Source organism: Lampetra fluviatilis, chromosome 3 (assembly GCF_964198595.1).
Source record: "Lampetra fluviatilis chromosome 3, kcLamFluv1.1, whole genome shotgun sequence".
NCBI lineage: Eukaryota > Metazoa > Chordata > Hyperoartia > Petromyzontiformes > Petromyzontidae > Lampetra > Lampetra fluviatilis.
The window spans coordinates 17,984,411-18,012,111 of record NC_136277.1 but is presented as its reverse complement, the minus strand read 5'-3'; the positions used below and the strand labels follow the sequence as shown (position 1 = coordinate 18,012,111).

Sequence of the window (27,701 nt, the reverse complement as noted above, 5' to 3'; positions counted from 1 at the left end):
CGCACATACTGGTAATCCCATACCATTACTATTACTCAGCAAAATTTTTTTTTTTATCCTTCATAAGAGGGTTAATTACAAGTGGAATAAAACATTTGGAACTTTTCGTGCTATTCGCTATTAAGCTTACATTGGTAGCATAGTTGTATTTTTCCGAGCCTGAGTCAACCCAGTTATGTTAATTTACACACATTACAGATGACATTTTCTCGAGTAATCGGCCATGTTTTTGAAACTGAAAACAGTACTTTCCGAAGTCACCCTCCTCACACTTTAGATGACTATATAGTTCGATAAATACATTAACTTACGTACCTGCACTTATACTATTGTAACGTAAAAGGTAATATTTGCTGTTGTAGCAAACTATAAACGTTTATATACTTAAGATTCCGTTAATACAATGTCCAATTACACGTGGAGTTGTTGTGCAACGGGGTGTAGCGCATGTCACGTGGTGCAGGCCGGCCAGCAGAACTGGTTCCATTGTTATACGAGCAAAAGGTGGCGGATACTGGCTCAATGGGCCAGATTTTTTTAGCTGGCTCATTGGAATTCCCAGAGGCTTCTGTGGGATTTCCCGATTACAAATTGGTGGATCCAGTCCGGCAATCCTACAGAAGCCTCTGGAATTTACAAGAGCCGGCAGAAGGCCGTGGGCTTTACCATAGTGATGGCTCCTGCTTCTCTAACAATGGAAGCAGGACTGTTGGCTGGCTGACGTGCCACGTGACAGGTGCCTCAACCTGCCACGCACTTTTCAACTTTAAACGTTTATTGGTCTGACTACCTGTACAAGCGTTGTATGTATTCAGCAAACACACATTCACACACACACACATGTATTCGTATTCATCTTAAGAGATGGTCAATAAATGTTGATCATTAAATTAGTATTATGTCAACAAGTAGCATGAGTGCGTAGGTATCACGGTGGCTAAGAGATCAAAGTAGTGAGCTGATAACTGCTGAGAACCTGGGTTCAAATCTAGACGGCCGCCTGTGATTACACCAGGTTCTTCATAATTTCTCTCTCTGAAGCAGAGCAGGTGGGAAAGTGCTGCCCCGAGTGTGGACAAAAGGTCACTTGGGGTAGTGGGGGTATAACAAAAACGCTGGTCACCCCACCCTTGACCGAGTGGCTCTTGCCTGAGCACGGTATGTTATGAGTCTTCAAATGCTTTGAGATCAGGTCATGTATAGCGTATACATCCACCACACTGTTCAAGTGTGTTTTGGGTCAAGGGCCAGCAACCCTTCAACCCTACTCTCAATTTATACAAGAAACAAAGCCAAGCCTCGAAAGAACGGACAAAACGGAAACGACATACGCCTGCCCACCGACTACGAGACAGGGAACTGCGAATCATTGAGGTCAACGTCCTTGGCCTGAGATCCAACATTGGAGAACTCACCAACTTGTGCAAGGAGAACAAACCCACAACTGTCATCGTGGTGGAAACATTCCTGGATCCATCTGTTCAAGACGGAGCAGACTGCACTGCTGCCGAAGAGATAGAGCTGCCTCATCTGGAGCGGGCATTGCAATGTACTGCCTACAAGGAATTGCCATCCATCATGACTCCCAAAGAGGTCCAACAGACATTGAACTTATGTGGTTCATAATCACCTTATGTTCCCGGAAACTACTCATAGGAGCCGTGCACAGACCACCATGTGCTAACAATGACATATTTGACTACCTGGACACTGAAACCCTGTAAAAATGACAGAGTTCGATGCACATTCCATCATGTTGGTGGGAGACTTCAATGTCCATCATGAAGACTGGCTAGATAGCTGAACAACAGACTCAGATGACCACCGAGCTCCACAGTTTGCAAGCTGCTTGGGCCTGCTAAAGATTGCTCAATTCCCAACAAGAAGTGACCACATCCTGGACATTGTCATTACTGACCTTCCAGCCGTATATCTACAACGCTTGCTAACCTGGGTACCTCAGACCATAACCCAGAGACAAGCCTTACACAAGGAAAGTGTGGCCATACAAAAAGCCAACGACTTGCAAATGAGAGGCTTCATCGCATCTACAGACTGGTCAAGAGTCTTCTCGGAGAAGGACCCTAAGAAGACGTGTTGAAGTCACTAACATCATCTGTAATGCTATGGAGCTATACATCCCCAGCAAAATTGTTACATTTTGGGTCAAATTTAAGATTTTTTTAATATATTTGTGTAATCATAGACACATTACAATGACATCGAACCCATTCACAAAAAAAATATTTAGTCACATATTGGTATTGCATAGTATAGCCTAACTTGCAAATGAGACACTTTGCACAATCTATGGTTACATTCCTGGAGCTGCTCATAATAAAGATTCACTTGCAACTATACAAACATAAAAACTTGTTTTTCAATAACACCCTTCTTAACACCCTTCTTAACTATGTGCTGTTACTCTCTAATTCCTCTCTGACTTCTCTATAGGCTCTGGAGTAGGACCTGAAACGTCACCTATTATTTACTTTTTCTTTGTACCCAGTGTTATTGACGAATGTGTTGAGTTTGTTTGTTGTTCTGTGCTTCTGCATCACTGCCAATGCAGTATAGGTGGCCATGTGGCTCAGACAGATTCTCCAATGCTGTCAGAGAGCTGAACTGGCTTCACTGAGACTCTGGTTTCACATCCAACATTAAACCTGGTGTTCATGTGCAGTGAGCTGATGGTCTCAGTCCATTCAATGAGCGGACTCGCATTTGGTCAAAGGGCTTTTGCATCTAATGTACATACGGGGTTGCTTGTTTATCGATGACATTGACCCCTATGCGTGTGTGCACGTGTTGTGTTTGTGCGCAGCAATAGACCTCCTGGGGCTGAGCGAGGCCAAGCAGAACCAGCAGGCGGTGGAGAAGATCCAGCATGCCATGCTGTCCATCAACGACCTCTACTTCGTCTCCACCTTCCGGCTGCAGTCGAAAAGCGGCGGCGTCATCTTTGGCATCTACTCGCGCCGCGAGAACGCCAAGTACCTGGAGTTCGTCGCCCTGGGAAAGCTCAACAGGGGTAACTATCTGGAACACCTGCGATTCTCTTCTCTCTCTCTCTGATCATATCATTCTATGATATAAACGGGGGCAGGGGGGGGAGTTTTTTTTACAAACGTTTAAGTAAAAAATTAAAGAAATTACGTTGTAGCGGTGGTAAAGCCGGTGAGCAAATCATAGTGAGTGTATTTTGTGTCATCAGGTCTCAAGATGCTAAGCAGATTTTTGCGCTCGTTAATGCTTGTGTTAAAGGGTCACGTGGGGACACCTTGGGGTGATGTAAGGGTCACGTAACGACACCTTGGGGTGATGTGATTGATGAAAGACAGCTTGCGCAAAGGCGGGCTCTGGATAGCATGGGATTGGCTGAGGACGAGGATGAAAGGGATTTGGCGGGAAAGAGGGAAAGGAGAGAGTTGGAGGTGAATGAAGAGACCAAGGGAGAGGATTGGTGGAAAAAGATGAGAGGGAGGAGATTTGAGGAACCTTCTGGAAAGTTCCAGGAGGAGTTGTGAGTTGTAACAATACAGTTCCCTTACGAGGGACAACTCGTGAGAGATCCCCTTTACCTTGTATGACAACCTTCCCATACATCTCAGGTGTTGTAGTCTTGGGCTGTGAGATGAAACGATCTGTGCAGAGTGATGAGCGTTGTTCCCTTGTACTCAAGGGGTTTTCCTTGGTCGCTCTGGTTTCCTCCCAAATGCCATGCACTCACTAAATACAAATGGGCAAACATTTTAATGCAGGACCCTCCAGAAAATATGTTTTCAGACTCAGTGAGGCTCTCCTTAAATGACAATAGAGTATTGATGGTCCCTCGTAAGGAAAAGTCACTTAACAAACTAGTGGCTCACCTCTTCCACTCTCATTGAATGTAATTATAAATTATTTTATGCATCCGTCTTGATTCTACAGCAGTTTGTTTATAACTCAATACCTGCAAATGGACAACTGCTCATATGTCCATACAATATCGTTCTGATGTTAAATGCAACATTTCAAGGCACTCCACTATAAAGTGTGATCTCCAGAATGCACATTCGATTAGCACAGTTGGCTACGTATGGTGCGAAATAAGTTCAACATACATACATAAATCAGTCACCGTATCTTCCCTCTCTCTACTTTGTACTGTATGCAGTGAGTTAACTTTACCCCTGCCACCAATGCAGACACGATTTTCACAATGTAAAAAAAAACATTCTTCAACTGCATCTCGACCATAAATCGTGACAATTCATCAATTCGCAAGGGGGAACATTGGGACATCCCGCAGTGTTTGTGCTCCGACAAGCATCTGTGCTGCTGACCGATTCCTGATGATGACTATGATGTTCATTGCGACGTTAAACACCTGCATCCCTCACCACGGGACGTTGCTGTGGTACAATGATTGAAGCAATCGAGGTTCGTTCTCCCAGCACGGCAGTTGAAACGATGCGCACGTTTCTTAAATCTACCCGCCCCTGTCCACCACTGTTTAGTCGATAAGGCAGGTCGCATGTGGTGAGGTAAAGTGTGGGCATTCTCACCTCTTCCAAGATGTCTGGCTAGGGTGGAAGAGAAGCCCAGAATACCGTCTCGAGTGGCCGGATTGCCCCTTCCGCCGACAGCGGCGCGGGTGCGCAATTGCAGGGCTGCGCCTTTTTACCACCTTCAACATCTCTAACCGCGTCACCCTCCATGTCTCCTTTTCCCCCCTTCGATCCACGTGCACCTGCACCCCACGCAGTGTCGCTGCGCTACCTGAAAGGCGACGGCAAGATGCACACCGTGAGCCTGCAGAACGCGCCATTGGCCGACGGGCGCACGCACTCGCTCATCCTGCGCCTGTCGGGCCTGCAGGAGTCCGCCTCCAGCGCCGAGCTCTACGTCGACTGCAAGCTCGTGGACTCGGCTAGCGGCCTGCCGCCCATCCTGGACGTGATGCCTGAGCAGGCGGACGCGCTGGAGGTCCGCACGGCGCAGCGGACGCTCTTCCGCAACCAGGTTCGTGCGGTTGGGCCACAGGCCAACTCTTTTTTCAGAAGCAACCAGGCCACAAATGATAGCTCAACGAAGTGACTTATCATGTCCAAATTTACAGCAGCCAAATAACTCTAAACACATGTTTCTAAATGTAGAGGGAAAAACCAGAGGACCCGAAGAAAAATCCACGCGACCATGGGGATAAAATTCAAACTGCACATATATACAGGTGTCAAGGTCGCAATCGAACCCACGACCTCCTGTATACTAGGCAAGGCAGTTCATATTTTGCCACCGCACTGACTTGAGCAGGTGAGCAGCACAGATGGCTTGAGGAGGGAATTCTATAACATAGAGGTAGCAGCAGAGAAGAGGTGACATCCGATTGAGTGGAGGTCAACAACTGAGGGTTTTAACAGAAAACCTTCAATCGCTGGAATGAGGAGTACATGAAATAACTTTATTGAGTTTCCCTTATTTCAAACGGGTAAGAGCCTGGAGTAGGCGGTGTACTTGACAAAGCGCCCATTGTTATGGAGATGAAGCTTCAACTCCTTCAGCTGTAAGCACCTTGTTTCAAATTCTTCATACGTCTACTACACAGTACACGATTATTGGCTTCGTAATGGTCCGTACGGAATGATGCTCTTGGTTGCTACACCTGGACATCAGTGCCATATTTGTGTAACTGAGTGGGGGCTCCATTGATTGTAGTGTAGCAGATTTGTTTCTTGACTGTAAGGTGGCTAAACGATGGCACAAGGGTTGCTAACCGCTTGTCTGTGCAGATCTTTGAGCGGTATCACCGTATCGTCCGCTAACCTTTTCTATAGCCAGAGCTTCTCTTCTTAGAATTTGTCCGTAAACCTTGTCAAAGTGTCTTTAGCATGATTTATTATCATTCTGTGCATTGCTGCAAGTTTCAGGGGGGGGCCCTTGGCCTAGCCACGGTTGCTTTCCTGTAAGAGTTGGGCATTCATACATTCTGTTGCCTGCTGAATTTAAACAACGTGATTGAGTGAGAATGGCAAAAGTGTGGCTGTGCTCTTCAGTGATAGTCTTGGTGTCCCTCGGCGTTCGGTACGTGCCCATACAGTACCTCTGTCGAAGCGCGTTTGAATATGCCTGGAAACTCTGACTTATATTTTCCTTCCTCAGTGCCAATTACATTTCAACTTCGCTTTGCTCAGTCATAATCCTTGTTTACAACTTGTAAGAAGTGGAATTGGAAAGTTTATTTTACAGAAATAATTCACATTTATGATCTGGGTTTACCCAGGTTTACCCCGAGACAGACCCACCATGCAAGGCATCAGTGTTTCCATTCCAAATGCCCAGGTTCAGCTGGGCGCGCCAAACAGTAGCGGCGCAGAATGGACTGGCAGATTGATTATCTCATCAGGAGGTTGACACACACACATGCATTGCATATTTGGGCTCTACTTCAATGGGCACTGCAACAAGGAGAGACATGTGGGAATAATCTTCTACCTGGAACTTCTAACAGCTCCGTAACTGTTCCACAGTCTTCTGGCCAAGAGCTACATTTTGTGGAACGTAATGACGCATTTTATTATGCAAAAAATGTCCAACAGCCTTGTAAACAAAGAGGCGAAGAAAGTACCTTATTCTGCTTTCTAACTGTTAACTCTTGAAAAGTGTAAATTTGTAAGAAGGAATAAAGTCTAAGGTGTTTAATTATTCGAGTAACGTGTTTCATGCAGGTTATAACTTATGGGGGGGGGGAAATCTAGTCTTTTTTATGTTTGGAAATATTTTGTCGGGTATTTTTTAAAATATAAGTTTATTTTTGTATCTGGTTGAGCCCCTGATTGAATAAGGCTTTTGTGTTCAAATCCACAACCATAGTTGTAATGTTATTCCAATAAAAGCTCCATTGCCATTTTTAACAATTTAAATTCACCAGTATTCTCCTCCGTTTTTAGGATTTTCCAATTTATAATATCCTCATATCCTATATTTTCTTGGCTTTTTTTATGTATAATACATCTCAATAAACAGTGGATGTTTATCATGTGCAAATGTATGGTATTGATGCAAGTCATATAATCAACGCCATCACATGTCTTGACAGAACGACACTTCATTGCTATCCTAAGAAACATACTTGAATATTAATATTTATTTGGTGAATATGTTGCTGGTATTGAGCATGATTTTCTAACATTTCATATCATATTTTGTAGTTTAATTAAAATGCTCCTATATAAATCATACAAGCACTCCCTACTTTTAAACACAATGCGCTCATGGAAACCCCGTTGTTGTTCGGACCCTAATTTCCCATAGACATTCGAAACAGTCGAGGTGTTTTTCCTTGTATCAGCTATATTTAACAGGGTTTATTATGTACAAATCCTCAAAAACACTTGAGAATAACAGAATCTCCACGCCAAGTCATATCGGAAAAACCAGACTGACTCTGCTCAAATGTGTTCGGAGTCATGTCGAGAGATGCGTCGTAAATCAAGTTACTGTGTCGTAAATCGATCCATGGTGGCATTATATAAACGTCGTAAATGTGGATCGTAGTAAGTCGGACCGTCGTAAACTGGAGACCGCCTTTATATCATCAAGCCAAAACTCACATTTCATTAATACTGACCGGCTGTTTATTTACCAGTATCTGCTATTTTAAATGTTGAAAAATAACATTTGTAGTAACTGCATTATAAAATTCACCAGCGTCCAACACTGGGGCCTTTATTGGAATTTCCTTTCAATTACAGTTTTAAAATTGTACATTTAGGAGCCTTATTCAGCATTGATCAATGTTAAAATGAACAAAGTTCCATGCGGAACACGAAGCCACTGTGGACTCAAAATAGTTGCGGAAGGCCAGCGTTCAGACTGTTAATTTCCGCGTGGATCACAGCAAGCGTGCCAGCGGTTCCCAGGGCACGAGGTGTCCGTCTCAAATGTACAGCCTCGAAGTGTTTCAGCATGATGTCAAACTCAAATAGAATGGTGTGTTTCTCTCCCGCCTGCCAGTTTGAGTTACTTAACCATTTTATAAAACCCATGCGAGCCGGTATTGTGGAAATCGTGACTAAGGACTGCTTCTGAGACGTGTAATTGATGTCATATTTTTTCAGTTGCGATGAAATGTCAAGTTTACTTGCAGCCGTGCCTAACCTTTTTCTGGCGCCTCTTGCTCTCATGTTATATTTGCTATTTCTTGTTGTTCTGTGTGTTTCGTTTACGACCATTATTTATCAGTTTTGCAATATTGCTGAAGGGCTCTGGACTCGTTCTCTGCAATATTGTCGTTTTAGTGTTGGTGTTGCTCGTGTGCTCACGCCCCGTGGATCTGCCTCGTAAAATAGGCGGACAACTGGTTGAATGGGACCATCTGTCTAATAAATCACAACAAATATAACAACAGGTAATACAACAGGTGTCAAGATGTTAAAACACCAAACAGAATCCTTATTCAAGGAATCCTGTCTGCATTGACCACATGTACTTGTGGTGAACATGCAAACAAAACACATGCTCTGATAATATATATTGTCTTTTAAACTGATTGGTCCACACCAGAGACAGCTTTCACTGGGGGAATCAACAACTTAAATCGTCTAAAGCCTTATGGTAAGGCTAAAACATTGCTGCCTTAAGATACTTTAAGAGCATTATGAAATCCATCTCTTGAATATAAAAACACATGTAAGGATCCAATAGCAAAATTAATATGCGTCATCCAGGAAAGCCTCACCCATTCTCAAATCACTTTTTCAAGAGGCTCCCCTGTTAGGACGTTTCGCCAATTGCATATTAATGCAGGCTTTTCTTGTCAGAGGAAATCGGAGTACCCCAAAATAACACGTTTGAGGTCCTGCCATTTCCTGGCCAGCGGGTGTTTTGGGTGTTTCACAAATCTACACGATCAATCAACCCTTGCCTCCAAAGTACCAGGGTACAGGCACGCTCCGCCGCACCCAGCCGCGTCGCCAGCAAGGTGGACGCCTCGTGCCATGTGATCACACGCGACTGTGTTGTTCAGCAGGGCACTGTCGACGACATGAGGCTGGTGTTGGGCGGAACGTTGGCTCGAGTCGGGGCCATCCAGGAATGCTCCTTTCAAGGAGATGCGGACATCCACAACACCGGTGTGGCTCGCTCTCACTCAACCACCTCCACGTCACCGTCAGTCAACCACCTCCACATCACCATCAGTCAACCACCTCCACGTCACCATCATCATCATCAGTCGCATCAGGATCATCAGCACAATTTTATTATCGTTTAGTCTTTTTTTGATATTATAAGGCACCTATATACTTGACACAGATACCAGAACATAACTACAACTACGTTAAGTATATAGGTAATCACACATACAAGTAATAGATCAACAAAACTGTTGTTTTAAATATGTGGAAGCACACTACGTATGCCCTTTGTATTTATATATTTACTACATGACTGTTTCCAACAATATTATGTGAGCATGCAACTTATGCACTTTCTCTCCTCATCAGTCTCCAAAATTCCACTTTTTATTGGCTGCAAGCATTGGTGCTGCCATGCAGTGAGAGATGGTGTTTGCCCATCATATATAAACATACCCTTTGCGTAATTCAACTCATATTCGTGAGGCAAACGTCGTCGTTGTTTTTCCCTGCACCAGTTTTGAGACGCTACCATGGTGGTGTCATGGTCAGCAGGCTCGACTCGTGATCCAGAGGTCGCCGGTTCCATCTCCTTGTGCGGGCAGTTGAAACAATGAGCGGGTTTCTTCAATCCGCTCCCTGCCTCTGTTCCCCGAGCAGCATTAATGAGCCCCCCCCCCCAGTTAGTCAATCAGCATGCCGCGTGTGATTAGTTAAAGTGTGGGTACTCTCATCTTTTACCAAGATGTCTGGCCAGTGAGGAAGAATCGAGTAAATCCTCTGTAGAGGACCTCCCATGGCTCCCTTGCTGTGGAGGTCCTTCCAACAACTTTATCCCGGCTCTGAGGGATACATATTACATAATATGCATATAGGCACAGTGCAAACCATTCACTCGTCTGAATTAAAATGTACACGTTGCGAGAGTTCCAGGGTGCTTGCAAACATTAGAGCATGTGATTGTTTTTATTGTCTGTCCTGCTGAAGATCATCCTTGGAGATCTTTGTTTTTTTTCCGGTGATCACTTTGTCACTCACATTGCCCCAGCATTCAACCGTGCAGCTTGAACTGCCGTCAAAGTACAAAGCTACTGGATGATACCTTCATAGATACCCTCTGGTTCACCGGTAGTGTTAATGTATCTTTGAAGATATCTCGCAAAGGTTTTAATAGCGCTCTCAAGTTGACCAACTATTAAGTATTTGGTCTGATGTGCGTTACGGTTTAGCAATTGAAAAAAAATTAACCCGTAAAAACTAAGTTTTTCACTATAAATCCTTTATATGCGTGGCGGCTAGAGTCATCTCGTCCTCTGGCTTGAAATGGCTGCCACCTATGGGTCAGATGATTTTCTGGCAGCATTAAGCAATTGGCAATTAAATATTTAAAGAAATTTCCTTAATCAGTGTAAAATTTTGGAAAAAAAAATTCACGAAAACAAATTGTCACGCACAACGAGTCTGTGTGCAAAATGTCAGCTCGATTGGATCACGGGAAGTGGGTTAAAAAAACGACCGAAAGATTTGCACGGTCGTAAGCAAGCAAGCAAGCACGCAAGCACGCAAGCAAGCGAACTTAATATAAAGGATTTAAAAAAACAATGCTTTGATCATACACGATGACAATTTGAGTACAATTATTACCACTGGAGAGTGGACAAATTAAGAAAAAGTTTAAGCAGTTCAAATGTGCGCACACATAAGTGTGGGTGCAGTCATTGCACGCTGAGTCATCAAGCGTAGTTTTTGCACATTAAATCATAGTTACGTGCATTCTATCACGGTTGCATCACAGCAGAAAATCTCCAGTCAAATACCCCAGGGTGTCCTTTGGATTTGTTATATTTTAACACGGCACACCTGGCATAGCGTCCGAGGCATGCTGGGCAGGTGCACTGCATCAGAGTAAAATTCGAAAGCCAAAGGAGTTCTGAGAACAGCGTTTCGGCAAACAGCACAACACTTGTACGTTCAGCGTTAAATACTGGCTCGCCGAGTCCTTGGGTTTGTGAATGATGCCACGGTATGTCTTTGTGGCAGACTGAATACTTTGGTAATATTCCTCAACATGTTTCCAGCAATATTCCTCAACATTACCCAAAACAATCCAGCATCTTGTGCTTTTGAACTCTTGCGATCAGCACACTCAGATGCAATTACGTTCGCAACAAAGGCCGTCATTGTGGACTTAAAAAATATATATTTTTTACAGTTTATTCACCAATTTTATGCCCATTTTTCAATTTTGTTTCAGCTAATAGGGCTACATGGTTTATTTCTGAGCACAGATCGAAGCATGTATCACTTTTACCAGTGGTGTACTGTAATAGTGATCCCACAGGATTTTGCTCAATTCTGATTAAGGATCTGTATTATACAACTTAAAGACTGAAATCCTTGCTCTTCAACTGTCTCTAAAATAAACCATCGGAGATTAAACTGACCAAATAGAGCACACAATGCATCGAAAATAGTTGTTGGTAATGCACAGGGGATGGCAACCAAAATAACAAGAAGAGACATTTTTGTTCAAATTCGGTGAAATAAAAAAACCCTCAATATTTCAAAAGCCACAATGCCGTGTGAATACGAGACGGTGGCCCTCGATAAATAACGGTCACGAAGCGATCCTTAAAGAGCCACATGCGGCTCCATTGCCACAGCTTGCCGACGACCCCTGGTAATGCGCTACACGCGAAAACCCCGGACCGGAACCCAATATCTCCTCAGCAGCGGCTCAGTCGTCTGCCATGCCGTTACAACTTTAGCTCTATGAAGCCACTCACTTAATCATTGTTTTAGAGACATGCGGGTTTTCTAAGATGTGTTCCCAAAGAACCATCGCGATAATTCTAAATTTGAAGCTTTCGTGACTGCAAGGATTCATACTGTTATGTTTTTTCGGTAAAGTCACGTAGGTGAAAAATTCAATTAAAAGTTAATAAAAGTAATAATGGAAATAAAATAATAAAAATCACGACGTTTCGGAGGCAACACAAGTCTCCGTCATCGGGTGGGACCGTCACAGCTATTATTATTACTGATGCAGTAAATCTAGCTGTGACGGTCCCACCTGATGACGGAGACTTGTGTTGCCTCTGAAACGTCGTGATTTTTATTATTTTATTTCCATTATTACTTTGATTAACTTTTAATTTTATTTTTTACCTACGTGACTTTACCGAAAAAAACTAACAATATACATCGCAATAATATTGCCTAAAGCCAAATCCCTCCTTCCTCGGCGGTACGACACTCGGTGCTGCGCGTGATCAGACTGCGCCGTTTGTCTGGTTCGCATTTGCAGCACATGTCGTAGTGGTTGGAGGAAATGTCAGTGGTGCCAAGCAGCCCAGAGCCCTCAACATATGGGTATATCTGCGTCAACGCAAGCTGCGGCCGCTCCATTCGTGAACGTTCCACCGTAAAATCGGCACAAAGCCTCCCTCTGTGGTGTATGGAGACGCAAATGTGCTGCTCTCTGGCTGAGAGTCAAACGTCAGTAGGCTAAACTAGCAGAGATGTTCCTTCCTGCACCGTGAAAGGACGTGACAGAGTGTGCGATGTAAAATTCCCCCACGCTTGTTTTGTTTCCAGCGTTGGGGCACATCTGGGTGTAACCAACCCAGCTTAATGGCCTGGATGTTTGTTTTTTTTTGTCCTTGCAGAAGGTCTAACAAACAATTCCACGGTTTTCGAAACGTTGCTTGGGAACGTGATAGGCTGGATGTGCACGACTGTCTCACTTTGACCGTACGTACGTGTTCCAGGCGGCTGCAAATGAGAAAAATGTGTGCGAGTTGCAGGCCTCTAAATGAAACCAGTTGTGGTGAGGAACGTTTGAAAGAATGTTAAACATTATTAGGGTCTTTAGTTTTATTTTTTTACGTGGTTTTTGTCATTGTTGACTACATTTGTTATTGGATAGCGGCAATTTACACCAAAAACATTAATATATTCAGTTAGATTCAATATTCCGTTAAATGTGACGTAAGAGATGTGTTTCTAGAATAAAGATGTACTTGTTTTAACTATAATGCATACTTATTCAATACGAATATTAACATTTGTAATATTTCTGTAGTTAAAGGACCACTCCTCGCACCTTGCAAGTGTCCCTATTAATCCATCTCTTGACTCTGCTAGACAATTAACGCGCCCAACCAACAAACCGCACGTTCACTGTTTTTTCTCAACGAGCATCATTTACCTTTGCACGAGCACAATCAAACTACTTTCGATATAGCACATAATTACTGATGATCTGCGTAAGACTTGGAGCAATATACCAACATGCCTGTGGAAGCCTTTGGGATTTGCAATGAAAACTTCCCAAACCCCGTGGCAATTGCTGGCTTGCAGGCGGCAGTTGGGTGCAATCAGGACACTCGGTGTTTCCATCGTGGACAGCTGTGAATGGCCAATGACTTTGTCAATCCACTGCTGGATGAGGGTCCGTGGGGTTATTTTTTACTGCACTACACTTCTCCACGCCGGTGGGGATGGGTGAGTAAAGGCAGGGCACATAGACGAGGACGCATAGAAGTACAGTACAACAATGATGCTCTGCCTTCTGGAACCCACAACACGGCCCTGCAGCAGCCTATAGCACCTGTTGTGAATGGTTGTCACAAGTCCAATCACCATCCATGGTGAGTCTTGCTTGCCTTTGGATTATGCGATGAGATCGGGTGTATTCGTGTGATTTGGTTAAAGCAGCGCTGCTCTGTGACCTGGTGCTGTCGGCAAGAGCCCTCCATGAACACCGTGTGCCTGTTCGGTGGAGCTACAGAACATTGTGTGAGAATATTGTGATGTTGCTGGTGGATTGTGGGTAATGAATAATACATAAGTCCATATATAGATCAGATTTGACCACGTTATTTAAAATATATACAATAGGCAGACATTGGAAAATGCAATCTTTAGCCTCAACTTGAACAGAAACCAATAGTAAATGGAATAGATGGTCCCTGTGATAAGAATGAAGGTTCCCATTCACGATTGCAATCGGCCAAATATCGTGTGCGCGTGTATATACTGCATACACCACATTTGTAAATACTGTAATTACATCTCAGTTCGCTCAAGGGAAGAGGTATAAAAACAAATGTGCTGGTGTAAATTCGATAAGCAACACAGGATCAAATCAGGTCAGCGAGAGCCCCGAAAGAAAGGGCAGCTTAGTTCCCTGCAGCGCCACGTGAATGCACCGTCCTGTGCACAAGTTCCCTTGAAACGCAACATCTGTGTGTCCTCTTCCCCACAGAAGTCGTTTCCCTTCATGCGCAGTCGCTTAAGATGCGGCCGCATTGAGTCGCTTTACACATTCGAGTCGCATTGTATCATCTCCTCTACTGCAATGGGGATTTGGTAACGGCAATGTAATCGAGGGACCGCATTGTCGTGGTATGGTCCTGAGACTGTTGTTGTTACCCAAACTTGCATTTTGTGTTGACAAATCGGCAGGAATTTAGATACTTTTGCAATTTGTACTTTCTACTTTATGTATAGTTATTTTTTTTAGTGACTTGCCTACCCTTTCTCTATCTTGCTATTGTATCGTTTTTGTGTGTGTGTGTTGTTTGTTGATGTAACTTGTTGACCCGGCCTCTACTGGACATCTGTTAAAAAGAGCCTCAGAGCTCATCGGGTTCCTTCAGTCGAAATAAAGATTCCGAATAAGGGGACATCAACACTGTTACTGCTATTTAGTTCAGTTGTGAGCAATCTTAAGGTTTAGGGTGTGAACAAAGACATTGGCATACTTTGGGCTCTGTGTCACCAGAGTCGATATCTCAGTGTTCCCTCTTGGATCGTGCCTTTGGAGCCGTGAGCAGCTGCAACATTCAAACGGTGCCCACTGGCTTCGTGGTGAACCGTGCCAACCAGCAGGTGCTCATTGCTCACCTTGGGCAGCAATGCCCCTTGTCTCAAACACTGACATTTAGTTTTGCTAATGTTGCTTTGCTTGTGGAACGCGTACAGCCTGTTTGACGACCACTGCTGGATGAGGGCCTCCCCGCGCAGTGCGGAGAGCGGGGTTATTTGACCATTCTTGACCATGCTGGTTATTTCATTTTGTATTATTATGTATAGCCCTGTTATGGCAGATTAGTAAAAGTGGTGGGGGGGGGGGAGTACAAAACAACAGTGGATCTTGTGGCACTGCCCTCTCCTGCCCACCATGCCTAACCACGCCTGTGTTAGTCCTTAGTGGTCACCCCTCCGAGCATTATGCCGGACCCAGCCTGCTTAGCTGCGGAGATATGATGGGATCAGGAACATTCTAGGTCTTTTGACTATTGGCACACGTGAGAAAGCATATTCACTTTCTAACATTCAATGTAACTTTGTAGAATGTTTAAAACATAATCTTTGGTTCTTAAAACATTTAAAGTTGTTGTGAATAAACACATTTATTTGGTTAGAAAGTTGTAAACAATTGTATTCATGCTCATTTTCAAGGCTTTTGTCCAGAACAAATAATACCACAAATATGTTTTCACTCTGAAGCACATCCGCGTAAAACTATCTTGAAATGCCCGTGAATGTAGATGGGACAGAAATCCAACTTGGTTTGTGACATTAATGACCCTGCAAAAATTGCAACTCCACGGCTACGTTTGTGTAATGATGCAGTAACAGAATGTCATGGTTACAACCAAGTGAAATGCAGCCAGCAAGTTTCCCATATTTTGCGTGGCATCCTTGACTGTGCCGAATCCATAAAACACACCCACTCATTGTCAAAGTGGCTTTAAAAGGATTGCAGCCCAGGGCTTAAACCCGTGACCTGAGGGGTTGTGTAATTATGGGAAATTGGCCATTTAGCTAAAAAATAAGAAGCTTCATTCATATTAAAATAACGTCAACTATTAGAGGTAAGTCACTTCGTCATGTAATAATTTAAAGGAAGTCACGACCCAAAAGACAAATAGCTTACTTTTCTTATAAATGCATTCTTGGGATGTCTGATATACACTGTAAGCTTTGTTACGGAAGATAAAGACTGAAGCTATGGTCATTGCACATCATAGTGCTCCAGTGACATCGCTTCAACATCTCTCTTGTACATCAACAACAAAAAAACTCAACACATCCATCAATAGCACTGTCACTTTAAAAGAAAACATTTGACCCTCCATCTTTGCACAAGCACGTGCTTTACATCACTGCAGTGATAACACCGGAGCGCTGTGACGATGCTCCTTAGTTGTAACTTTAAAGCCACACATTTGTGTTGGACAGACTGGGATGCAGGGTCCATGTTTCTATCTACGAGACAAGCGATACTTGCTTTGTGAGCTGTAGCTTCATTTCACTCACGTACAAAATTGTAAACACAATTGGATGCGTCGTCTTTACATCGATGCATTTTAGCAGCTTTAAATGTTGCGATGTTCGTGAACTGCCTCGTTTTTTTTACTTTTTTTGTTGCAGCCATGGAAAGAGGACTTTTATAAATGTGTTAATCCGATGCTGTATTAATATGAATGTAAGTATGAATATATTATATCCCTTGAGGCTGGTTTTCAGTTGCTAATAACCTCGTATTTGGCAAACAGTAACTTGTTTTGTTGGAGTTGTTCAGTGACTAAAAACATAATTGTTGTGTTTTTCCTCCTTTTTAGTTAATGGTGCCAACATCTTAAGCGTATCATTGCTGGGTAAGTTATCTCACTGATAATGCAAAGATCCCCTTTATAGTCTTAACAGACTGTTGGAGCAAGTGCTGTTAGAGAGCGCTTATGAAGGCCGGCACGGTGCACGAGGGGGTGGGTGGCCAACACCACGCCCGATCGCCTTTATCTCCTTGGTCGCCGATGTTTACACACCACACCAGCTACTCATTTAAGGCTGAGTCGACCTAGGGGAGGCCCAAGACTGGTACTACTGATGAGTCCTAATGAAACTGGTCTACAGTTGTCTTGTTTCCCTGCTGCCCTTTGGTTGGGATGGCCACATTTTCCCAACTATTGTGAGTTGGTGATATAAACGCCAAAATAGCCACATACTCAGGTCTTTTGAGCTGGTGATGTGGATACAGCTGAGAGATTTTGTACATAAAATGCTCACCTTTGTGTGTTGCTAAGTCTGGATTCACGACAGCACTCGGCATTACCATCTTGATAGTGTTGCACTTGACAAAACTGCTGTTCAGTCTATGAGTATACACCTACAAAACTACAGCTCGGCAACCTCCACATTGCTAGCTAATAAATCAGTGTTCTGCTTCTTTATTGCGATGCATTTAAATGTTAACATCTGTTCAGAATTTTTTGTCATCATTTTAAAAGTATTCATATTATTCGAAATATGTTTGCATATTCTGGCTCATGACCTGCACGTTGCTAAAAAAAACAGGATAAGCAACACTCTTTACGGAGGTTTTGAGAAGCAGAGCTACTATTGTTTTTACGAGTACAATTTAACTTATAGTGCAGTCGCAGTATCATGAGATGGCATACCGGTTTTGTTTTAGACTCCAGTCGTGTTCTCTTGTGAAGGCGGTACAGAGCAAGTGGCCTCCACCTGATCCCTTTCTATGTAGAGTTGCCCCTGGTCACGCGTGGGTTTTACTCCGGCTGCTCCGATTTCCTCCCGCATGTGTAAACACTTATTAATTGGTTGATGAAACCTTCATATGTATACAGAGGACCGCCAGATATTGGAAATTTGATGCCGGCACGCCACTCTGCTATCCTCCCGATTGTCAGCGGTTCCTCGCGCCTCCGACTCACTCGTTCTCTTCGAGTCAGTGAATACCGTACTGTGAAGTGAACAATGCTTGGAAAGATGTGATTTTTTTCAATGGTTTTACTTAACTTGACTCCTGTGTCGTGGTCAAATCTTGTAATCAAAATTTCGTGTACTTCCTGTTGTCCAGTCAATTCAAAATTTTGCACACGTACTCAGATCCGGTGACAATACATGCCTATATCAAATTAATCAATTAATTCGCTACTTTTGAACCAATTTACATTTTGTATGGAGGCCTTATTATTTATATATATTTTTTTCGTAGGTCAAAAACGCTGCGGTCCCTAAACTGTCGAATCGCCTCCACCAAGAACCAGGCGCCACGTGTCTCAGGCGCGCCAGTTGTGAATAAAGCCATTGTTTTAAATATATATATTTTTAAGGAGTTTTTCCTTGTTTTCGGTATAATTACACCTCTTTTCCACTGCACAACTGAACCGTGCCAGGGCCATGCCAAGCCAGATGTCTTTTGAAGCCAGCGTATCAAGATTTGGTTCTGTCATGGCTCGGCAAATAGCCGGTGGAAAACCATCCATGTTGTGAGCACCCCACGCTGGCTTTCGCTCGGATCTGACAGTAGACAAAGGGTGTTTATTTATTCATTTACTTTTCCTGTCTTCTCCGGGACCCACAGGCGAGCACATGGCCCAGCTGGTGAATCAGATGACCCTGTTCAACCAAGCTATGCGGCAGTTGAGCCAGGACACGCGTGACCAGGCAAGCGGCGCACAGCACGCGTATCGGGCGCGGTGCTGTCCTCACAGCGTATCTCTTCGCTGTGCCTCACTGCCCGTCAGGGATATGGGCTGCCACGAGTGTGCGTGCATGTGAGCCAGCGTGTGCGTGCTGTTATCCCGACAACCTAAGACTCGTTCGGTGGAAAGTGGCATGAAAACTTGTCTCGGACCTGCCCTATGTCAATTTATCCTTTAAATCTGCATTGTATAAATGTCAGCAACGGGGAAACAAAGGCAACTGGGCATGGGGTTGGCTACACTATCATCTCGTGCCTTACACCAGTATTAATAGGTGCTTGCTCCACATATAGCTGTAAGGTGAAATGTGTGTGTGTGTGTGTGTACAAATGAGTGCGTATGCTCTGCAACGTGTGTCTATGAAGTCTACAATATGTTTCTGTGTAAACATTTGTGTCACTTGTGAATAGAACGGGTCATTTCTCAATTTAAGTATTCATTGACATCTGTTACTTGTAATTTCGAGTGTTTAGATATTTAATAACATTAGCAACCTCCAACAGTGTTTCGTTTTCATCCACCCACACACAACGGGTTTGCATAATTGATTTATCCTGTACTAGATTCAACTGCATCATCTCACAAAGTGAGCGTGTGTATCGATGTGCATGCCTACGTCTGCCTTAACATGCCTGAACATATTTTGTTCGGCCAGATAGTGAGGGATAAATGGGCGCAGTACGGGCTAGAGAAGAGATGGAACGATGTGGTACAGGAGGATGTGGAGCTAAATGGACTTGCCGACGGCTGGTACCAGCGATGTCATGATCGGCCTCTGTGGAGGAGGCTCGTGAAGGACGCTACTGGGCAGTTGGAGGGTAGAGGAGCGATGCTCACTACAACCAGCGGAGCGCCAGGTGGCTAAAGCACAGCAAGTTGGCACAGTAGAGGGCACAGGTGGTGCATCAGCCAGTCATCTCAGTCAGCAAATTCATGGCACCTGGGTCTGTCCCGTGACTTCCTGCCAGTGGGCGTTCGACACTTCATGTGGCCCTAGCCTGGCACAAGCGCCGTGGTGACGTCACCGCCACTTTGTGGCGAATGGCGGTGGCCGTTGTTGTTGTTGCCTCCGTCTGAGAATGCTTGTGCGTGTACAGCCTATTTTGTCAGGGCCACCTCACACCTTGCAGGCCATGGGGGATATTTAGTGTTACTGTGTAGAGATGTTTTGAAATTCTGTGTTTGAAACAGGGTACAGCTGCATGGTACTGGTGAGAGCCGCCAAACCAAAATGCATGTGTGATGTTCTGACTGAGACATCACACTCACTGTGCCTCATCACACCAGAGTTCATCTCAGATGCTAAGCATGGTTGAGCCTCGGTCGCACTTGGATGGGAGACTATCTGTAAATACCAGGGGTTGTACGCTGGAGCTGTGAAGTGGTCATATGATGACAGTACATCAGTGGATTCTTGAATCTATCTGTGTGGAGCTTTCAATTTTATTTCCTTTGTGCGCTTGTGTTTTTTTATGGTTACGGTATTCTAGTTTCCTCCCAAGTGCCAAAACGAACTCAGATTTACTTGATCCAAATTTCTCACTTGCAATACAGTAAAGTTTTTTTAACTATTGAACTCTTAACTAGCTATCTATCAACTTTTTATTTTACCAGGTAAGGCCCACTGAGCTATAGCGCTCTTTTTCAGAAGCGACCTGGCCACAAATGATAGTTCAACGAAGTGCCTTATCATTTGGAAATGTATAGCAGTCAAATACTCTAAACGCATTTTTCTAAATGTGGAGGAAAAAACCAGAGGACCCGGAGAAAAATCTACGCGACCATGGAGAGAACATGTAAACTCAACATTTACATGCATCAGGGTCGGGAACATCTTATCTCCATGGTGTCTGATATATTTTATCCCATAAACTCAAAACGTCTGTGTCTCTACAGAACAAAATAATGCTTGATCCATCAGTCTATGGGTCTTCTGGACCGATGTTTAACTACAAAATTTTGTTCATCAAGAAAACTGAAAACCAATATCGCCTTAGTGAATCTCATGACCAGAATTAGGCCTGTTAAACAAATTATACTGTGTTTTCAACTGTTATGACTAAGATGACTTTGCTTAAGCTGTGGAGTCCATTCAACATGAAACGTTACATTTGCAACACTCAATATATGCTGTTATAGAGAATCGTGGGTAACATGTAAACAAATTCATACACAAAATCCACATGAAATAACATATTTTTGTCAGTTCATCAACCCATGGACCGAATTTCCGGAAGGGCTATATGCTGATGAACTAACACACATTTTTGTATTAATCCACAATTTTATTCCACTGATGCTCTTAATGCTACGTCTAGAAACTGAGATACAGTAATGTGAATCCATTCACAATTCCTGCACAGTGGTGAATAACAACCACACTGTGCCGTGGAATAGCCCATGTAAGGTGATATCACATAACTACTTCTGAGGTCCCTTCAAGTGACCCCTTATCCACCGCAGGGGCGCTCCTCCTCCTCACAAGATGTTTAACACGAAACTTTTATTATTTGAGCTCTCCGACCTGGCGTTTTGCGAATTTGATTGAAAAAACAAAGTTATCACGGCGACTTTTCGTGCAGGCTTTAGAGATGGGGCTAAGGCCATGACCTCACTACACTTGAGAGCCTGCTCCAATCATAGACAGCTTTAACCCTGATTGAAGCCAGGTAATCAGCCACCGGCATAGTGCCCTGACTTATAAGCCACCTGGTTATGTTTATCTGGACAAGTGACGTTGCATTCTTGGTTCTTTCTGTAAAGTCACGTAGATAGAAAACAAAGATATAAATTAAAAGCAAAAAACCTACAACGTTTCGATCGCAACACAAGCGGTCTTCTTCTCCACCTGAAGAAGACCGCTTGTGTTGCGATCAAAACGTCGTGGGTTTTTTGCTTTTAATTAAAAAAAATCTATCTGAAAGAACCAAGAATATTAATTCCTGCAGTCACGAAAATTTTAAGTCTAAATGAAGTTGTGTTTGTTCAGATTGTAGCACAGTCGGCTTGCTCCCAGTTTAAAACTAAACTAAACTATTATCTAAACAATTTTTTTTATTTAACCAAGTAAGGCCCACTGAGTCATATAGCTCTTTTTCAGACGCAATCTGGCCACAAATTATAGCTCAACGAAGTGGCTTATCACGTGGAAATTTATAGCAGCCAAATACTCTCACCGCATGTTGATTCTAAATTTAGAGGGAAAAAACCACAGGACCCGGAGAAAAATCCACACGACCACAGGGAGAACATGTAAACTCCAATCATATAGCTGTCAGGGTTGGGATCAAACTGACGACCTGCTGTATACCAGGCGAGGTAGTTAACATCTCGCCACCGAACTGTTAACCCATTCCCATGACTTACGTGTACGTCATCAGTTTTTATTCTAATTCCGTTCTGAAGTTCGTGCAAATTACCATGTGGAAGGGCGTGTGGCACCGTTTGGCACCAGATATCATAGAGTGCGGTCGTGTCACTACAGTTCTCTGCAGTGAGTACAATGTCTTTAAAAACAACGGTGCTGTGCGATTCTAAATAAAATTAACCCTAACCGCTTACACGTTCCGATATTCGGCAGTGAACGGGACCCACCCTGCAACTTGCAAACGTCTCGGAACGAAAAAGGGTTGAGTCATCGACTGAAATGGAATGTAATCATTTTGCAGATCAAGGAGACAACGCTACTGAGGAATGTCATCATGGAGTGTCAAGCGTGCGGTGAGTCAACGTCTCCCCTTTATCTGCGAATTTGCTCAGCGTACTTTATTATTGGATAAGTTGTTTGCTGGAACAGCAGTAATTTACTGAGGTTAAGTGTATTGTACCTTGTGCAGGCCATCTGTACTACTAGATAGAGAATATTAATCGTGTGCTAATCAAGTAATGCTCTATGTAATGTTAAGCCAGTTATGGAAATGCTACATTAATTTAATGGACGTAGTCTTTTGTTTTTGTTGCAAAATTTACAGATATTCCATTTTATCGATCTCGCTCAAACCCCTAAATTATTTATATAGCTTGAGCAATGAGTGAAAACGCATGGACATCCTGTATACGCTATTAGGGTTAGTCAAAAATGTCCTAGCATATGTGCATGCAAAGCCGTCCATAAGCTTATGGCGAATCGGGGTGAAGGTCCTGGGCCCTGTGCTTTGGGGGGCCCCCCGCTTCATCGGAGGGTCCACACAGCAGTGTGATTTGCCCCGGGCCCCACACCCCCTCCTATGGATGTCCCTCTGTGCATGTCTATGCGCGGGTTGTGTGTGTGCGTGTGTATATGTTGTGTGTATTATGTGTGTGCGTGTATGTGTCTATAGTGGGGAGCGGTAGTGTAGTGGTTAGTGCGCTGCGCTATGAACCTGGCGACACGGGTTCGATTCCCGCTCATGGCCAACACCAGTGACGATTATCTGAACCGGTCCTGGGCCTCCCCTAGGTTGACTCAGCCTGAAATGAGTACCTGGTGCGGTGTGTAAACATCGTCACTGGGGAGACAAAGGCCGCCGGGCGTGGTGCTTTCCACCCACCCCCTCGTGTACCGTTCCGGCCTTCACAGGTGCTCGCTAACAGCACTTGCCCCTACAGTCTGTTAAGGCAATATGGAGGATCGTTGTCTTTTTGTGTGTGTGTATATATATAAATGTTGTGTGTGTGTATATGGTGTGTGTGTGTTATTTTCACGGATGAAGGCTTCACGGACGGCGGGGACGCCCCGCGGTGGTCGCACTGCAGCCCCAACTCGTGCTTCCCCGGCGTCGACTGCACCGAGGCTCCGGGCTCGGCACTCGGCTTCACCTGCGGCCGCTGCCCCTACGGCTTCAACGGCAACGGCACGCACTGCGTCGACATCGACGAGGTGTGGGTGTGCTTCCCGGGGTTGGGGCCGGGGTCAGCTCAGCCCGAACACTCGGGAGAGGGTGTGTGTGTACCTCTGTCTCTGTTGTGTGAGCTCCTCCGGCAGTGCAAGGCTGCCCTTTTTGTGTTTGTTGGGTCACGTAGCCCGCATGTCCCAGCCGACGCGTGCCTAAACGGCTTTTGTTCGCTGGATAGAGGGGGGCTAAACGGGTGCGGCACGGGCCAGAGAAGAGGTGGAGCTGATGCGGTGCAGGAGGACGTGGAGCTGAGTGGACTTGGCCGACGGCTTGTAACCAGCGGTGTCAAAATCGGCCTACCTGGAGGAGGCTCGTGAAGGATGCTGCTGCTCCTGTGCAGTTGGAGGCAGTCGCCCTCCAGGAAACGACGGAGGGCAGAGGAGCAATGCTCTCACAACAACGAGCGGAGCGCTGGGCGGCTAAAACACAGCGAGTTGGCACAGTAGGGGGCACAGGTGGTGCATATCGGCCGGTCATCTTCACCTGCTTGAAACATCAGGCTGGCCTGCCAACGATCCATCCTGGGTTTAACCAGACCGGATTGTGTGAGGAGATCACAGATCCTTGAAAGATATGGACACATTCCCATAGGCGAACTACTCCAGCAGGCAAGGTTAAGTTGGCTGGGTCATGTAGCCGACATGTCCAGCCACCGCATGCCCAAGCAGCTTCTGTTTTGCTGCATAAAAGGGGCTAAACTAGCATGGCACGGGCTAGAGAAGGTTGGGCTGATGTGGTGTGGAGCTGATTGGACTTGCCGTTGACTGGTACCAACACTGCCAAGATTGATTTCTTTGGAGGAGGCTCGTGAAGGACGCGACTGGGCAGTTGGAGGCAGTCACCCTCCAACAACAACCAAAAGTGGATGAGCAATGCTCACAACAACAAGCGAAGCGTCAGGCAGCTAAAACGCAGCATGTTGGCACAGAGGAGAGCACAGGTGGTGCATCTGACAGTCATTTCAGGCAGTTACTCATAACACCTTGGTCTGTCCTGTGTCAGCGAGCATTCGACAATTCACGTGACCTCAAATTGCACCTGGCCTGGCACAAACGACATGGTGACGTCACCGCCACTTAGTGGTGAATGGCGGTTGTTGTATTGTTTATTTAATTTTTATCTATTGCATGTTTGATTATGTAGGGAGCTGTAGGTTCATTCGTTAGCACAGTGGAAGATGAATCCATTTACCTAATTTCCATTACCGGCCACAGCAAACATTCGTGGCGAGTGATCGCTGAGCCAGGCCTGCTCCTCCATTAGGTTAGCTGAGCCTGGTGTGGTGTGTAAACATCAGCACCGAGGAGACACAATCGACTGGGCAAGGGACTGGCCATGCTTCCACCCACTGCGCCATGTCGGCCTTCAAAGGTCCTCGCTAACAGCACTTGTTCAAACAGTCGATATGGCTCTGGCTGTGTGGGGGATCGTTGTGTTTGTGTGAGAGAAAGAAAGAATGTTGATCGTGGTGACCTGGGTTCGATTCCTGGAAGTGCGCTCGAGCGCAACGTGGTATCCCAGTGCGTGAAAATATGCGCAGCAGTGGCGAGATGTTAACTACCTCGCCTGGTATACAGCAGGTCGTGGGTTAGATCCCTACCCTGACGCCTGCTGTATATTTCTAGAATGTTCTCCCCGTGGTCGCGGTTTTTCCCTCCACATTCAGAAACATGCGTTTAGAGTATTTGGCTGATGCTATGAATTTCCCCGTGATAAGCCACTTCACTCAGCTATTATTTGTGACCAGGTCACTTCTGAAAAGCAGCTATATAGCTCAGTGGGCGTTACCTGGTAAAATATAAATATTAAATATATTAATAAATCTGGCTTTTAGTTGGTATACAGCTCATAACACATTCTTCCAGTGACTATTTAGCATATGCCCAATTCCTGAGGATGTTTACATTTATATTGACCTGATTTTACCGAGGAAACAATCTATGAGTCCCAAGACTGTTTTTGAGGGGTGTCGTGTATTCAGGTGTTTGGTAAATTTATTAGCGAGTCTGAGGAAACAGAAGAATAGGAGGGGATACAGCTCAAAGCTCTACACACATGGGTTATGGACAGCCAACCTTCTTGGCACCTCAGCCAAGCCTACAGCACTTCCACCGGGCTCAACTCTACTTAGCTTCCAGGATCGTATGTGATTTGTTGCATTTATGGTGATTTGGCCTTCTTGAATTTATGACTCAGCAGGCTAAGCTTCAAGGCCAGGCAGAATGCATGCCAGATTTTAGTTTTTATAGCTACAGCACTGTTATAATGTGAATCTGGTCCTTGCAGAGTTTGGCTCAGTATAAAATGGGTATCTTGTGTGGGGTGCTGGCATCAGCAATGGGGAGACAAAGGCAGTCAGTCATGGTGTTGGCCACATCAACCACTTTTGTGGCAAGATGGCCTTAATTCGTGCTTACCAACACCATGTGTCCCGGCAAATTTATTCGAATAATTGTGGTCTCTTTATGAAATCTGTGAATGTCCCGCTGTGTATTGGCTCTCTAAGAAAATTATCAAAGCAAGGCATCCTGGTTGGACCATGCAACTGATATGTGCACCTACCATTTGCCCAAAGGACTTTTGTTTGGCCAAACGTGGTGGCGCATCTCGTTGCTGGCTGCACTTTCATTCATGGACTGTTAGCCAGAATTAATTCCTCACTGAAAATGTCCCCGTTGCCAGTAGATTGAAATCGGCGCGTGACTAGTAGCCACAGCCATTCGCGAGAGGCATACCGTTCATGGTGTACCAGGTGTGGAAATAAATTCTGTGTCGCCAAACCCAGGCAGACCTGGCTGAAATGAAGCCCTAGCTGTAAGTACGACTGAAGATAAACAGCGGTGTGCCAGCAGCGTTGACCTCAATAGTCCAGAGCGGGCTGAAACGGGCATCGCCGCCTTTTAGTCTTTATAGTATGAAGGCGAAGTGTGTGTTGATGCGCGCGTGTTAACGCGGGTTGGCGTGCGTGTGGGGGAGTGGTGGCGCAGTGGTTAGCGCGCTGAGCTACAAACCCAACGAGCCGACTTCAATTTGCACCAGTGACGATTATCTGAACCAGTCCTGGGCCTCCCGTAAGTTGACCCAGCCTCAAATGAGTACCTGGTGCGGTGTGTAAACTTCGCCACCGGGGAGACAAAGGCGGCCGGGCGTGGTGCTGGCCACTCGCTAACAACGCTTGCCCCAACAGTCCGTTAAGGCTATACGGGGGGATCTTTGTCTTTGTTTGGGGTGTGCGTGGGCCGCAGTGTAAGCTTGCCAGCCCGTGTTTCGCTGGCGTGCGCTGCGTGAACGCGGCGCCGGGCTTCTCGTGCGAGCCGTGCCCGGACGGACTGGCGGGGCCTCTTCTGCAGGGGGTCGGGGTGGAGTTTGCCAAGGACACCAAGCAGGTACCGTCGTTCATATTCTTAGGTTTTTTCGGTAAAGTCACGTAGGTAAAACATTAAAATTAATTAAAGTAAAATAAAATAATAAAATAAGAACATAATATAATAATATAATTTTAATGTTTTACCTACGTGACTTTACCGAAAAAACCTAAGAATATGAATCCTTGCAGTCACGAAAGCTTCAAATCTAGAACCGTTGTTCATCTAATAAATATATCGCTATGTAACACGGTTTTAGTTATTTTCTAATTGCGTATGCCTCAAAAGTATAGAAAATGGCTATTATTTCAATTTGGAGAGGCTCTATTTGTAATTAAATAATCCTTTCAGAGGTTATACATGCACATTCATCTTGCATATTAAATGCTTTTCGAACAAGTTAACTGCATTGCTTTTGAACCTTGTTTTTTTTAAATCAATGACTGTATTTTAAATTACAAGCGTAACTTAAGTAACTCATATTTTGTCTCCTTTGCAAAGTAGACTTATTTTAATTCCTCGTCACCTGGCAGTCAAATGCTTTTATGGCCGACTCGTATATTCACTGAGTGTCGTTTTCCTTGTCGGTTAAGCATGTTTAAGAAATTTAACATCCCTAATGCTGGTCCATGTCATATCACTCAGCTAGCATCAAAGACGCTTCATCTAATGCACAGGCACCCACCAGATGCTCAACCAGGAGTTGTAATATAGCGAGTTTAATGAATTGACACCAACAATGTCCATTATAAACTAGAGCAAAGGCTACGTAGTGATCTCAAGCTATCTACAAATGGGAACGTAAATGATCCAGGTCTCAATCTGTGA

At 44.6% G+C, this 27,701-nt stretch overlaps 1 protein-coding gene across 2 annotated transcripts in view; it reads left to right on the top strand.

Moving 5' to 3' along the window:
- Positions 1–27,701, top strand: part of LOC144953746 (thrombospondin-3-like) — a 71,319-nt gene that overhangs the window by 17,710 nt on the left and 25,908 nt on the right. Inside the window, exons 2-9 of one of the 2 annotated variants that reach the window (XM_078884349.1) lie at positions 2,825–3,031; positions 4,748–5,004; positions 9,011–9,113; positions 16,751–16,786; positions 18,514–18,596; positions 22,303–22,354; positions 23,326–23,492; positions 26,754–26,894. In XM_078884349.1, the coding sequence (XP_078740475.1) occupies positions 2,825–3,031; positions 4,748–5,004; positions 9,011–9,113; positions 16,751–16,786; positions 18,514–18,596; positions 22,303–22,354; positions 23,326–23,492; positions 26,754–26,894 (1,046 nt within the window). Of the gene's footprint in view, positions 1–2,824; positions 3,032–4,747; positions 5,005–9,007; positions 9,114–16,750; positions 16,787–18,513; positions 18,597–22,302; positions 22,355–23,325; positions 23,493–26,753; positions 26,895–27,701 lie in introns of both variants that reach the window. The other variant, XM_078884341.1, reaches the window with a different exon arrangement.